Genomic DNA, 14,414 nt, shown 5'->3' with positions numbered 1-14,414 from the left:
AGGGACCTAGGTGAGTATGCTAGGGTCCCCGAATCCCCCTATTTCTCTGTCCTCTGATGTGCGATCACATCAGAGGACAGAGAATTACACTTTACTTTTTTTTTTTTTTGCGGTCGCCGGTAAACAGTTAATTACCGGCGATCGCAAAACAGGGGTCGGTAATACCGACCCCGATCATGCTCTTTGGGGTCTCGGCTACCCCCGGCAGCCGAGACCCCAAAGATTCTCCCGGTGCTGGCCGGCGGGCGCACTGCGCATGCGCCCGCCATTTTGAAGATGGCGGCGCCCACCGGGAGACACGAGGAGCATCGGGGGAGCTAGGTGAGTATTGGGGGGCCACCTGGGACCCCTTTTCTGCGATCACATCGGAGGACAGAGAAATTAAAAAGAGATCGCGTTTTTTTTTTTTTTTTGCGATCGCCGGTAAACGGTTAATTACCGGCGATCACAAATGCGGGGTGGGTTAAAAACCCCCCGAATCATGTTCTCTGGGGTCTCGGCTACCCTCGGCAGCCGAGACCCCGGAGAAAATCGGCCTCTGGGGGGCGCTATGGACTTTTTCCACAGCACCGTTAATTAACGGCGCTGTGGTTTAAGTACCCTTAGCGGCCGCCGTTAAAAGGCGTATCGGCGGCCGCTAAGGGGTTAATCCAGGCCTGTGGATGTTCTGATTCATTTAAGTATTTCCATTGAATTCCCTTCTTCCTATATTACAAGAAGTCATTTCCTGGGCTGCATTTGTAAAATGTGCTGCCATCTAGTGGTGGAGTCTAGTATTGCAGCCCATCATCCCACTATGCAGTTTAGTCCGTCCCTCTTTGAACCTAAAGTTATTATGTTCATTCTTATTTATTCCTTTTCTTCATTCTTTTTAGTAAGCCCCGGCAGCAGGAGACACTGGTACATGCAGAGGACGCTGCATAGATAGCGCCCTACAAGCACAGCCACCATTTTAGAACATGCTAGCCGGGGGGGGCATAAAATGGCGCGGACCTTACACGGAATTTCTATGCCTGAACTCACTGCCTATTCCTCACGTTACCGAGTCTACTAACCCTTTCCTAGCTCTGCTATTACCTCTGTTCCCTCCACAACTTCCTCGCAGTGTGAGGAGACTATCACACTAATAGTTTTACTTCCGGGTGTATTATATAAGCTGCACTCCAGACGAAAACCAATCACACTTGTTGTGCTATCCGCTTACATGAGAAACGAGCTGCTATAGGTCAGTGCTTATAGACTGGTGATTTGCTGGGACGCAGGGTGGGCGGGGCCATGCTGTGAGGGGAGTGTTTCCTGTGCAGACCTCGTGTGCAGGCTGCAGGAGGGGAGCGTCCTCCATGCTCAGCTACATGTAAGACCCCGTATGTGCAGTGCCAATGTCAGCAGTGCAGGGAGGCTGGCAGCCAGGGCTGGAGATGGGAGACAGTCTGCCCACACTTCTGTAGGCAGAGCTCAGGGTGGGAGGCTGACACGTGGGCAGCTCTGTTTATAGCATCCCAGGCTGTGAGAAAAGGTTTGTGGAACTACAAGGTCCAGGTGATGATTAATGCTTGGAGGTAAAATGCCAAAGATGAATTATATGATTCTTTTTAGACATTTTAACCCTTTAAGGCCTTTTTTTTTATTGTCCTTTTGTATGTACCTCCTCTTTTTTTTTGTAAGAGACACATTTATTTTATTTTTTTTTTTATTTTTGTTTCCATGGTCACCTTAAATTTTACTATATAACATACTGGAACAATCCCAAGTGCAAGGAAATAGTGGCACTCATTGTATGGTAAGAATAACCTGGAAACCCGATTCCCCGCATCGGCATGATTACCACGATGCCACACGTAACAGGTTTGTGTTTCATTATTTAGTCATCGATAAAAAAGAAAATAATAATTTTTGCCATTGTAGTGTTTTATACTGTTTCTGGTAAATGTGTTATTGTATTCTTTGAGCAAAGTGTATGGAAATCCTGGAATTCAGCTTCCCTTTTTTTTTTTTTTTTTCTTCTCATTCACCTCCTGTAGAATACAAATTAATTTCCTTTTTTTTCTATTTTGCTATTTTATTTTTGTGGCTTACAAGTTGAGCTTCATAGGAATTTTCCCATGCAGACCTGAGCTGCTATATAAGCCCGTCGTCGCCCTGCGATCATGTCCTGTGGCCATTACTATAGACCGCCACCATGCTGAGGCAATGAAAATGCTCTTGTTAACACTTCCCAGCGGCATTTGTGAGGTTTACCGTAATTGTTGCAATCGAAGCTAGCTATGATGGCAATATACACACATCCTGCATCTGCACTGTACAAAATGGCTGTGTTAATCCGACCAAAGCAAGTCGTGTGTTGGCGACAGTTGTGGGCCTGGAAGGATAACTAGTGCAAAAAGAGATGTCGTGGTGGCTGCTTTTATTTTTTTTAAATGTCTCTTTAAGGGTATGTGCACATGTTCAGGATTTCTTGCAGAAATTTCCTGACAAAAACCGGACATTTCTGCCCGAAATCCGCATGCGTTTTTTTTGCGGAAAAAAAACGCATCATGTGCACAAAAATTGCAGAATGCATTCTAAATGGTAGGATGCATATGTATGCGTTTTTATCGTGACAAAAACGCAGAAAAACCTGAACGTGTGCTTGTGCACACACCCAACGGGAGAAAACCAACTTTATTCCTCCTAAGAACCGCCAGCTTTCAATCATACTGGCATGCCAGCTATAGTCACTGTTCACAGCACATTGACTGCTGACTGTTATCACAACCTGGATCTTTGACAGTTCGTGGGGCAGAGGCAGCTGTCAGTCAAAATTCAGGGGCTTGCTTACAGCCTTTGCTCTCAGTGCGGTGAGTAGTGACTATAATTGTGCCGCCACACCTGTATGACTGAAAGCCGGCGGCTGCTGGGAGGATAATTTTCTCCCGAAAGCCGTGTTTTCTCTCCTGTCGTTGGGCATCTTCTTCATGCTGTTAACAAGCAGATTAACAGCGTTACCAATGTGAGGAGTTCTTTAGAAATGACTGCCTTGAACATAAACCACTTTTCATTTTTCTTGCCAGGAGGCTTTGAGAAAGCGTCTGAGGACAATTGTCAGTGTGCCGAACTCATTCCTTTTGTCTGATATATCTGTAAAGCACTATATGATGACCTAATGTGACCTGCCTGTACAAGGGTGAGTGTCGTGGATTTTTTTCTTCTTGACTTTACATATGGTGAAGAGTTTACTCTGAGCACCGTTTGCGGGCAGGAATCATTGTCAGATACAGATGGCAAGCACGAAAGAGTTTTTTTTGGTTTTTTTTTTTTTTTTTTTTCATTGAACCATAAACAATTTGCTTTAATGGAACCTGTTACCAAGTTTTTGCCACCTAATCTGAGATTGGCAGGACGTAGAGACAGAGACTCTGATTCCAATGATGTCACTTACTGTGCTGCTTGCTGTAGTTTGGATGACAATAATAATAATAATAATAATAATAATTTTATTTATATAGCGCCAACATATTCCGCAGCGCTTTACAAATTATAGAGGGGACTTGTACAGACAATAGACATTAAAGCATAACAGAAATACAGTTCAAAACAGATACCAGGAGGAGTGAGGGCCCTGCTCGCAAGCTTACAAACTATGAGGAAAAGGGGAGACACGAGAGGTGGATGGTAACAATTGCTTTAGTTATTCGGACCAGCTATAGTGTAAGGCTCGGGTGTTCATGTAAAGCTGCATGAACCAGTTACCTGCCTAAGTATGTAGCAGTACAGACACAGAGGGCTAATACTGCATAAAGTGTATGAGAACATGATGCGAGGAACCTTTTTTTATTTTTTTTTTTTTATTATAAATAGGCCACACAGGGATCGTTAGGTTAATGCATTGAGGCGGTAGGCCAGTCTGAACAAATGAGTTTTTAGGGCACGCTTAAAACTGTGGGGATTGGGGATTAATCGTATTAACCTAGGTAGTGCATTCCAAAGAATCGGCGCAGCACGTGTAAAGTCTTGGAGACGGGAGTGGGAGGTTCTGATTATTGAGGATGCTAACCTGAGGTCATTAGCGGAGCGGAGGGCACGGGTAGGGTGGTAGACTGATACCAGGGAGGAGATGTAGGGTGGTGCTGAGCCATGGAGTGCTTTGTGGATGAGGGTAGTAGTTTTGTACTGGATTCTGGAGTGGATGGGTAGCCAGTGTAATGACTGGCACAGGGTAGAGGCATCGGTGTAACGGTTGGTGAGGAATATGATCCTGGCTGCAGCATTCAGGACAGATTGGAGCGGGGAGAGTTTTGCAAGAGGGAGACCGATTAGTAGAGAGTTACAATAGTCCAGACGAGAATGAATAAGTGAAACAGTCAGAGTTTTTGCAGAGTCGAAATTAAGAAAAGGGCGAATTCTAGAAATGTTTTTGAGATGCAGGTAAGAAGAGCGAGCCAGTGATCGGATGTAGGGGGTGAATGAAAGGTCAGAATCAAGGATGACCCCAAGGCAGCGGGCATGTTGCTTTGGAGTAATGGTGGAACCGCACACGGAGATGACAATACTGTTTTATCAGCTGAAGATTCTCACTTGGGGTCTGGTAAACCTGTTGTCATGTCGTCCTCCATGTTCATGATCTCACTTTATACCTGCCCACACCACTGGCAGTTTTCTGCCTATCCATAGTGTACACAGAAAGCTGCCAATCATTGGAATGGGCAGGGTTATACACAGTTCAGAGAGCTAGTAGATCTGCAGCAGAGAAAACTGTGATTTTAAAACTACAGCAAGCAGCCCAATAAGTGATACATCACTGGAATAAATGCTTTTGCCCTTTCATCATGTTGCTCTCAGATTCGGTAGCAAAATGTTAGAGACAGATACTCTTTAGATTTATTAGACACTTTTCCTGATGCCACTGTATATCACAGTGCACAGTATATTTTGCCCCTAGAAAAAATGCATCTCCTTTATTAAAGGGCTTGTCCACTACTGTGACAACTCCGTCTCAATCGCTTTGTTTCCCCCAAAGTTAAATAACACCTATACACTCCTTTGGTACTGCTGCACCATTCCAGTGGTATGGACAGTGGTTCCCCCTGGGCTCACATGACATTGTCATGCGATCCCTGCAGCCAAACGGTTGTGTCCTTCTTCAGATGTATCTGACATCTGGAGGAAATGAGTTGCAGCTGCTCTCTTACTTCCTCCAGATGTCTGTTATGTCCAAAGGAGGGGACAATGAAGCGGTCGCTGATATTCCGCTGGGATCGCGTCAAATATGTTTCTCGAGCCCCAGGATTGCCAGTGCTGACACCGGAGGTGAATATACGTGTTATTTTACTTGGTGGGGAGTTAGGGGGATACAGTGATTGAGGAGGGGTTGTCCAAGTAGTGGACCACCACATTTAAAGATTTCTGGCTTTCTTTTAAAAACAAAAATATCGAGGAGCCATGCTGATAAAACAAGCTAATCTTCCTCCAAAGAATTATCTCCCCATTCCAGTATTTCGACTGTCTCTGCCAGAACGGAAGCTATGACGTCCCTACTAGAGATATTGAATTTGATTGAGTCCCTGCTTATTCGGCAAGCTATAGCGCTGCAGAGGGAACCCGGATTCCTGGAGCGCAGCGGCTGATCAGCTGTCTGGTGCCACAGCTGCATGTGCCGTGGCTGTGTCACTGTCACAGCACATGCATGGAGAGCCCAACACAGACTTGCCGAATAAGCAGGGACCTGATCAAATTCGCTCAACTTTAGTCCCTACTACCAGTCTTCTGACCCTACAGCCTATCAGGCGGTCATGATATCATCACTTATCGTCCTTCAGCGTGGCACCGCTAGAGCCGGTAGCAGATTCCGGGGTTAGTATAGTTTCATTTACCAGCATATCTCCCCACGAACAGTAGGACGGGATGCAATTTCTCTTCAACTCGAATGTGATCTTACCTAGGATAAAGACAATGATCAAATACTCTGCAGTAAGCAAGTAAATAAATAGTTATAGCAGTGATTTTCAACCTTTTTTGAGCCGCGGCACACTTTTTATACTTAAAAAATCCCAAGGCACACCACCAACCAAAATGGCACAAAATGGTGCGTCCAGGTTTGAGATGAAAGTCTGCAGTCATTCTATGTGACTGCAGGCTTCTGAATACTCAAAGCGCAAGCACTGCACACTTTTAGGATTCTCCCTTGCCGGTGGCCAGAGTGGACGGTCATGACAGCACAAGTATGTGATTTGGATACTTCTGGTCACATTTTAACTAGACGTGTCCGGCCTCAGTCAATTCATTTTCATTGAATGAGGCCACACATGTCTAGTCAGCACGTGACCGCATGTATGTAAATCACCAACATCAGAGAATTATGATAGCAGTGTGCACTGTGAGAATTCAGAAGTCTGCAGTCACATAGTATGACTGCAGACTCATCACAACCTTGGACATCCCCTTTAATGTTCCTAACAAATAAAAATGAGAATTAGTATCACAAAAAAAACACATTTACATCCAGGTACCTGATAGATGACGTTGTTTGTGGAGTCGCCTATTTCTTTTCATCTTCACCTTGTCCAGATGCCATGATGACTCTTCTCATCCACCGGCAGAGCTCGTTTCTGCAGACTTCCATCTTCTCCTGTCTTCTGCAGCACATCCCGACACAACACCCTTAAAGACAGCAGTGTTATTATAATGCTCCGGAATAACAATATCTGCCCTAGGCTGAGCCCCTGAGTAAATAATTGCCCCTCACTTTATTCCCAGCACATAATATGACCCTCACTGTCCCTCTTATGGTACATGCCATCCACACTGCCCTCTCTCTCTTTTCCATACTTCACACTGCCTTCTCATACGGTGTCCCTCATAGAGAGCCCAGTCTCTCTACTGTGCCCCTTCATTACACTCCTCCTACTTGGCATACTGTCTCCTCCTGGCTGTTACCTTCACACTACTCAGTATCTATTATGTGTCCACTCACACTTTCATCCCCCCATACTGTCTGCACACATTTCTAATAGCCTCCTCCTGTACATCCCCCCTGCTAACATACCCCTTTGCTCTCTCCATATTTCCTCCTCACACATTCCCCCGACTCCCCATACTGTCCTCACACATCCCATCACCGTTGCTCCCAGTACTGTCAGCACACATTTTTCCCCTCGCTACTGTGTCCTTCCACACACTTAATAAATCCCAGCACCCCACACACTTAATAAATCCCAGCACCCCACACACTAAATAAATCCCAGCACCCCACACACTTAATAAATCCCCCCACATACTCCCCATAAACCCACCCCACGCTGAATCTTCGGTGTCTTCAGCTCCACAGCACAGGAGCACTTACCACCAAGTCTCTTCTTTCTCCTGCGCGCCGGATAGTGACGTCAGCAGCGTGATCACATGACTTGATCACGCTGCTGGCGTCGCTCTGACCCAGCGGTCAGAGCCTCAATTGTACTCGCAGCTGGTAGATGTCTGCGAGTACAATTGATCTCCGGGAGCCGGCACGCTGCAGCTTCTCTGTGCCGGCTGTCAGCTTGACAGTCGGCACAGAGAACAGCTGACTCCCGTTCCCCGCGGCACACCCGACCATGTGTCGCGGCACACTAGTGTGCCGCGGCACACTGGTTGAAAAACACTGAGTTATAGGACATGTAAGTAACATAGGGTACTTAGTTGTCATTATTTATTTTGGTTTTAAAAAAAAAACAAAACAAAAAAAAGTTAAAGCCATCGCAATGCAACAAGAAGCACCCAATCAAATTGGTCCCTAACCCTAGTATTTCACCTCGCTATGTGCCAAACCTCTTTGGTTTTGCTTTAGTTCCCTGTTTTTTTTCTATTTTGAGACCTGCTTGCACATAGCGAGGTGAGTTACTAGTTATAGACCATCCTAATTGGGAATACCTTGTCGCAGTGGGATGGCTTTTAGGCTTTATTGATCAAAGTAGTGTCAATGAAATACCTTATTATATTTACATGTACTCTTACTAATTTACTTATTGCAGAGTATTTGCTCATTGTTCCTTTCCTGTCTTTTAATAGCCACAGTGTGAATGTACACCTCCAGATTGCACTTATACCAACAGGTGTGTTGACCCATTTCTTTGGTTTTACGAATTGTGATCTTAAAGGGAACCTGTCACCAGGTTTGGCCAATTACGAGTTACAGCCATCACCTTTCAGGGCTTACTTACAGGAATCTATAATGCTGCATCTAAGCCCCCGATCCGACCTGCAGGAGAAGAAAAATACGTTTTATTATACTCACCTGGGGGTGGTTCGGTCTGATGGGTGTCGCAGGTCTGGGTCCGGCGCCTTCCATCTTGTGACGCCGCCCTCCTGCTTGCTTCACAGACTCTCCAGCATCACTCTCCTGCGCAGGTGTACTCATCTTCCCTGTTGCGGGCAGAGCAAATTCCTGCAGTGCGCAGGCGCTGGGCCTCTGTGACCTTTCCCGGCGTCTGGACACTGCAGTACTTTGCCCTGCCCTCAACAGGGAAGATGAGTACACCTGCGCAGGAGCGTGATGCCGGGGAGCCTGTGTGGATGATGCACGGATGCATCCTCCACATGAAACAAGCAGGAGGCTGGCATCCCAAGAAGATGGAAGGCAACGGACCAAGACCTGCGACACCCACCGGGACCGCAGGTGAGTGTAATTTATTTTTCTTCTCTTGCAGGTCAGATATTATAAAATGCTGTAGATAAGCCCTGAAAGGCGGTGGCCACATCTCATATCAGCCAAACCTGGTGACAAGTTCTCTTTAGCACAGAATATGCTATTCTAAGTAACGGTGCTTCCAAAAAAAAAAACCTAACATCACGGCCAAGTGGAAGCTTCAGAAAGGTGTTGAGGAGGTCAAGGAGTGGGACACGGAGAAAATACAGTGGTAGCTTCAGTCCTAACCAGAATCTTCAGCTCAGTATTGTGCTGAGAGAGATTGCTTTAGCAGCCACAATGTGTGAACACGGCCTATCATTTATAATATGTATTAGTAAGTGTCAAAAAATCAAGTTCCCAACAGATTTGTTAAAATTAAGATAAAGTTGGCATTCGATTTAGATTTATTTTGAAAATGATTTACAATAGTTTTTTTTTTTTTTTGTTTGTTTTTTTTCTTGCAAAATGAATATTTGCATTCATGCTTTTTCTATTTTTCGTAGTCCAGCAAATGACCGAAATCTAAGGATTACCTACATTTTATTTGGAGATCATCTTGCCTATACTATCTAGTACAATGTCATTTCAATTTAATTTCAATATTGAAGAGCCAGAAGGCAGTCCTGATGAATGTGAACAAAGCCATCCAAAGGAGTCTCATGACATTAATAGATCGTGTGGAAACCACAGTGCTAGTTGTGCAACTGAAACCTTATCCTGCAACCCAGCTACTGAGCACCACATACCTAAAGATGTTTCCAGCGTACTAGAAGACACTGTTGTCGAGAGCAGCTTGGGCCTGCAATTTGTAAATGTCTCTGTTGTGGAAATGACATTGTCCAATTCAGACGTGCATGGAGAAGACATAGTGAACAAATGCATTACATCTAACTCTGACCTGATTTCTGGTGTATATGAAGGGGGAATGAAGATTTGGGAGTGCACATTTGATCTTATAAAATATTTTGAAGATGAGGATGTTAACTTTGAAGGGAAAAGTGTTTTGGATCTTGGTTGCGGAGCTGGATTGTTAGGAATATTCTCCTTGAAACAAAAAGCCAACGTTGTTCATTTTCAAGACTACAACAGCACTGTAATAGAAGAAATTACCATTCCCAACGTGCTGTTAAACTGCGATAGTGACAGTTTAGCACATAATATTGATGGTGTATCTAGTAAGAAAAGAGCAAAAAAATCTGATGTGAAGGCTGGACTGCTGAACAAGTGTCGCTTCTTCTCTGGGGAGTGGTCTCATTTTACTCAACTGATGCAAGAACCTCCTATGAAATATGACATTATTGTAACATCAGAGACTGTATATAATCCGACTTACTACAGTGCGTTGCATGAGGTCTTTCAGAATTTATTGGCCAACAACGGAATAGTTTACCTGGCAAGCAAATCCCATTACTTTGGAGTTGGAGGGGGTGTTCATCTTTTTGAGACTTTTATTATAGAGCGTAAACTGTTTAATATCCATACTTTAAAAGTCCTTGATGATGGGCTTCAGAGAATTCTTCTCAGTTTGCTCTTTAAACAGAAGTCGTAGACAATATTTGTATTATAAATACATATCCTGGCATGAAATCCCATGTCAGGAAAGAAGTGAAGGAAAAGGAAATTATTTTCAATAAAAAAGTACCGTATGTTTTATTACATGAATATATACATCTGTATACAAAACAATAGAAATAAATGCTAATATGCATTTATGCCGCTAATATGCTTGTTATAGCCCATATTGCTACATAGCTTTATATTCTGGGCTTCCTGCTCTCATTACATTTTTGGAGTCTGCCAATTGTTGGGTGCTATTGATCCCGTGTGTAGTCTGGTGTTTTTTCCACCACCACCCCTGTTCTTTTTCATCGTTTATTTCTATTGTTTTGTATACAGATGTATATATTCATGTAATAAAATATACTTTTTAATTGAAAATAATTTCCTTTACATTCACTTCTTTCCTGACATGAGATTTCATGCCAGGATATGTATTTATTCCTGTCGAAGTGACTGTAACTAATATTTTGGACTATGGGTTTATTGACTTTTTCTGTATTTTATAGACAGTGTCCGCTTATTCCGTATAATGGATTTCAAAGCCAGAGAAAAAAAACTGGCAAGCTAAAGTATCCGATGTATTTAGGCAGGGGGCCACCCGGACTACAGAGGATACAGTTACTATTAATAAAGATTTGATTAAGCAGTACAGAAACGCCCTATATAAAAAGATACGCATATGGTGGAACAGATCTGCATTAGAAAATTATATTGACAAACAGATCATTCCAAGAGGATTAAGGGTACAGCTGTATCCCTCTTTTGAACTTGAAGATGACGTGTTAACTAACGATGGATTTCAACGGCCACGACGTGTTCCTTAGAGTTTCGTCAGATCATTATTGACAAAAACACTATGTCTAACATCTCTGGACTCAGAAATAGAATAATATGAACAGCGTCTAAAGAAGGATATTCCTGTCGAGGGTTTTGACAAAATTATGACGGAGATTACCAAAGATGTGGACAAATGGGAGAATGAGGTGTGCCAAGGCAAAACAAAAAAATTTCAAAGAGATTTGAATGACTACGACACGGATAGAATATACCGTTGGCAATTTAAAAAAATAAATCCTACCAATAAAAGGAAATTAATGGATAAGAAAACATCTAGACCTAGCCACCACAGAAGCCCCTCCGTTCTGCCGTATCTACATCTGACATCAACACTTCAGTTAAGGTACCGTCACACTAAGCGACGCTGCAGCGATACCGACAACGATCCGGATCGCTGCAGCGTCGCTGTTTGGTCGCTGGAGAGCTGTCACGCAGACAGCTCTCCAGCGACCAACGATGCCGGTAACCAGGGTAAACATCGGGTTACTAAGCGCAGGGCCGCGCTTAGTAACCCGATGTTTACCCTGGTTACCATCGTTAAAGTAAAAAAAACAACCACTACATACTTACCTACCGCTGTCTGTCCCCGGCGCTCTGCTTCTCTGCTCTGGCTGTGAGCGCCGGTCAGCCGGAAAGCAGAGCGGTGACGTCACCGCTCTGCTTTCCGGCCGCTGTGCTCAGTCAGTGCAGGAGGAGTGCAGAGAAGCTGAACGCCGGGGACAGACAGCGGTAGGTAAGTATGTAGTGGTTGTTTTTTTTTACTTTAACGATGGTAACCAGGGTAAACATCGGGTTACTAAGCGCGGCCCTGCGCTTAGTAACCCGATGTTTACCCTGGTTACCAGCGAAGACATCGCTGAATCGGTGTCACACACGCCGATTCAGCGATGTCAGCGGGAGATCCAACGACGAAACAAAGTTCTGGACTTTCTTCCCCGACCAGCGATATCACAGCAGGGGCCTGATCGCTGCTGCCTGTCACACTGGACGATATCGCTAGCGAGGACGCTGCAACGTCACGGATCGCTAGCGATATCGTCTAGTGTGACGGTACCTTTAGTGATGCGGAAAACACAACCGGAGAGACATCCAGAAAGTTGCCTGAGATCTTTACAAGATCTAAGGCCCTCCGTACTCAGGGGGAACAAATTAAGGTAATTAATTTATCTAAACACCAACTGTCCATGGCCGAAGTGAGATTACTTGAGAAAGGGCTAACCTTCTCACCCACAAATCGGCTAGATACCTTTACCGCGGTAAAGGATTTACACCTTTTTTCTAGGAAATTGATTCTTAAATAATTGCATTATAAAAGTGATAGCAATAACACCTTTTCCACAGTGGAAGAAAGGGAAGCGCTGAGAAACTTGGAGGAACTCTTACAAGAAAATTCATCTACTCAGGTAAGCGATTTCCCACATGGGTTGTTCAATAAATCAAAAAAGTTTCCTCCAATCAATACACGCTCAGCTATTGAAATCTTTACCAAAGTCCTTACTGATGAGATTGAGTCCCTATCAAAAATACCATCCTGGGCCTCAAATATCAACAAGGAGGAATAACAGGCTCTTATACGTCTACAGTCTCTCAAAGATGTAGTGTTCAAAACGGCAGATAAGGGGGGCAATCTAGTAGTATGGCCAGTAAATATGTATGAAAACCAAGCCTACAAATTACTACATACCCCCATTGCTATCAGAAGTTATCTTTTAATCCTCTTTCCAGGTATCACACCGAACTTATTACAATAATTGAAAAGGCCTTTGAAAAAGTAATCGTTACAAGAAAAATGCTGGACACCATTCAAAATTTAAGTCCCAAATTACCTACCCTATACCTTATACCCAAACTACATAAAAATCCAGAGGACCCACCAGGAAGACCCATTATTTCGGGCAACGAAGGTCTCTGTGAGGTGGTCTCTGACTTTATCGATTATTTTTTTTAAACCTATAGTGTCCACCCTACCATCATACATTCAGGACACGACATCAGCACTCCAAAAATTAAATAACCTATCCCTGGATAAACATATGGTTATGGTCACGGCCGACGTGGAGGCTTTGTACACCTCCATTAGACATCAAGACGGCCTGAAGGCAGTAGAATGGTATTTGAGAACCAGTAATCTGGATCAAGTTATGACCCCCCTGATTATCTCTCTTTTGGAGTTCGTGCTAACTCACAACATCTTTACTTTTAATAGACATACTTATTTGCAGACCCAAGGCACCGCTATGGGTGCCTCCTGTGCCCCATCTTACGCTAATTTGTTTTTAGGGGCATGGGAAAGGGAGATTTTTCAGGGGGATCTGATCCCTGAAATACAACTAGCCCAGGGATGGATGAGGTACATTGACAACGTGTGGTTTGGGAAGGTACAGTCAATGAACTCCATAGCTTTATGGCCAAATTAAACGATAACAATCTAAATATATATTTGACCTACAAATTCGGTCGGGAGTTGGAGTTCCTAGACATCAAAATTGATGTCCTCCATAATGGCATGATACGTACCGACCTATATAGAAAACCCACGTCAACAAATTCTATACTGCATGCAGCTTCCTCACACCCATCAACTACCATTAAAGGAATACCAGTGTGCCAATTCCTGCGAGCAAAACGTATTTGTTCCGAACAACGGGACTTTGAAAAACAGGCAGCTGACCTCACCAATAGGTTCTTGGACCGTGGGTATAGCAGGAGGTACATTAGAAATGGATACAGGAGAGCCAAGACAATCTCCAGGGACCAACTCCTCTTTTCCTCTAATAACAAAAAATCAAAAAACACTAATGACCAGGTTAGATATATTTCCACTTACAATAATCGTTGGAATGATATAAAAGCCCTATTCAAAAAGCACTGGAATATCCTAATGACGGATCCTGTTCTAAAGAAAATTCTCCCAGACGGTCCTCTTATGATATCGAGAAGAAGTAGGAACTTACGGGACTTATTAGTGCATAGTCACTACGAGCCAGTATTAAAATCAATTCAAAAACCTTTACAACAAGGCTTCTTCCCTTGCGGCATGTGTAAAGCATGTCTGAATATGAAGAGAGCTCATTCCTTTACCAACTTTGATGGATCCAAAATTTTGGATATCCGTAAACATCTCACTTGCTCCTCACAGGGAATTATTTACCATGCCACTTGCCCTTGCGGGCTGATTTATATTGGTCTGACTACCCGTGAAATCAAAACTTGTGTACGTGAACACGTTCGCGATATTGAGAAGGCTAAAACCACGGATGATTTGTCTCTACTAAAATCCTTGCCACATCATTTTAAAACCCACCATGGTTGCAACTCTAAGGGCCTTCTGTTTAAAGCCATCGATCAAATTGATTTGGGTTTACGTGGAGGTGATTTG

General features: G+C 43.8%; 1 protein-coding gene across 7 annotated transcripts; it reads left to right on the top strand.

Moving 5' to 3' along the window:
* Window positions 1–1,289: 1,289 nt before the first annotated feature.
* Window positions 1,290–11,289, top strand: LOC138652249 (histidine protein methyltransferase 1 homolog). Of its 7 annotated transcripts, XM_069743037.1 has the most exons (5): window positions 1,307–1,559; window positions 1,752–1,845; window positions 3,051–3,163; window positions 8,020–8,063; window positions 9,142–11,289. In XM_069743037.1, the coding sequence occupies exon 5, from the start codon at window positions 9,216–9,218 to the stop codon at window positions 10,185–10,187; it is 972 nt and encodes a 323-aa protein (XP_069599138.1). In that variant the 5' UTR covers window positions 1,307–1,559; window positions 1,752–1,845; window positions 3,051–3,163; window positions 8,020–8,063; window positions 9,142–9,215; the 3' UTR covers window positions 10,188–11,289. The 7 variants fall into 7 exon arrangements, with proteins under 7 accessions (XP_069599127.1, XP_069599138.1, XP_069599132.1 ...); XM_069743026.1 differs by lacking the exon at window positions 8,020–8,063 and having other exon boundaries at window positions 1,290–1,354; XM_069743031.1 differs by lacking the exon at window positions 8,020–8,063 and having other exon boundaries at window positions 1,307–1,516.
* The last annotated feature ends 3,125 nt before the right edge of the window (window positions 11,290–14,414 follow it).

Source organism: Ranitomeya imitator, chromosome 1 (genome assembly GCF_032444005.1).
Source record: "Ranitomeya imitator isolate aRanImi1 chromosome 1, aRanImi1.pri, whole genome shotgun sequence".
Lineage (NCBI taxonomy): Eukaryota > Metazoa > Chordata > Amphibia > Anura > Dendrobatidae > Ranitomeya > Ranitomeya imitator.
This window is presented reverse-complemented; position numbering and strand designations above follow the sequence as displayed.

Excerpts from the sequence above, each read along its gene's own strand:
- LOC138652249 (XM_069743026.1), top strand. The coding sequence starts at position 9,216 with ATGTCATTTCAATTTAATTTCAATATTGAAGAGCCAGAAGGCAGTCCT.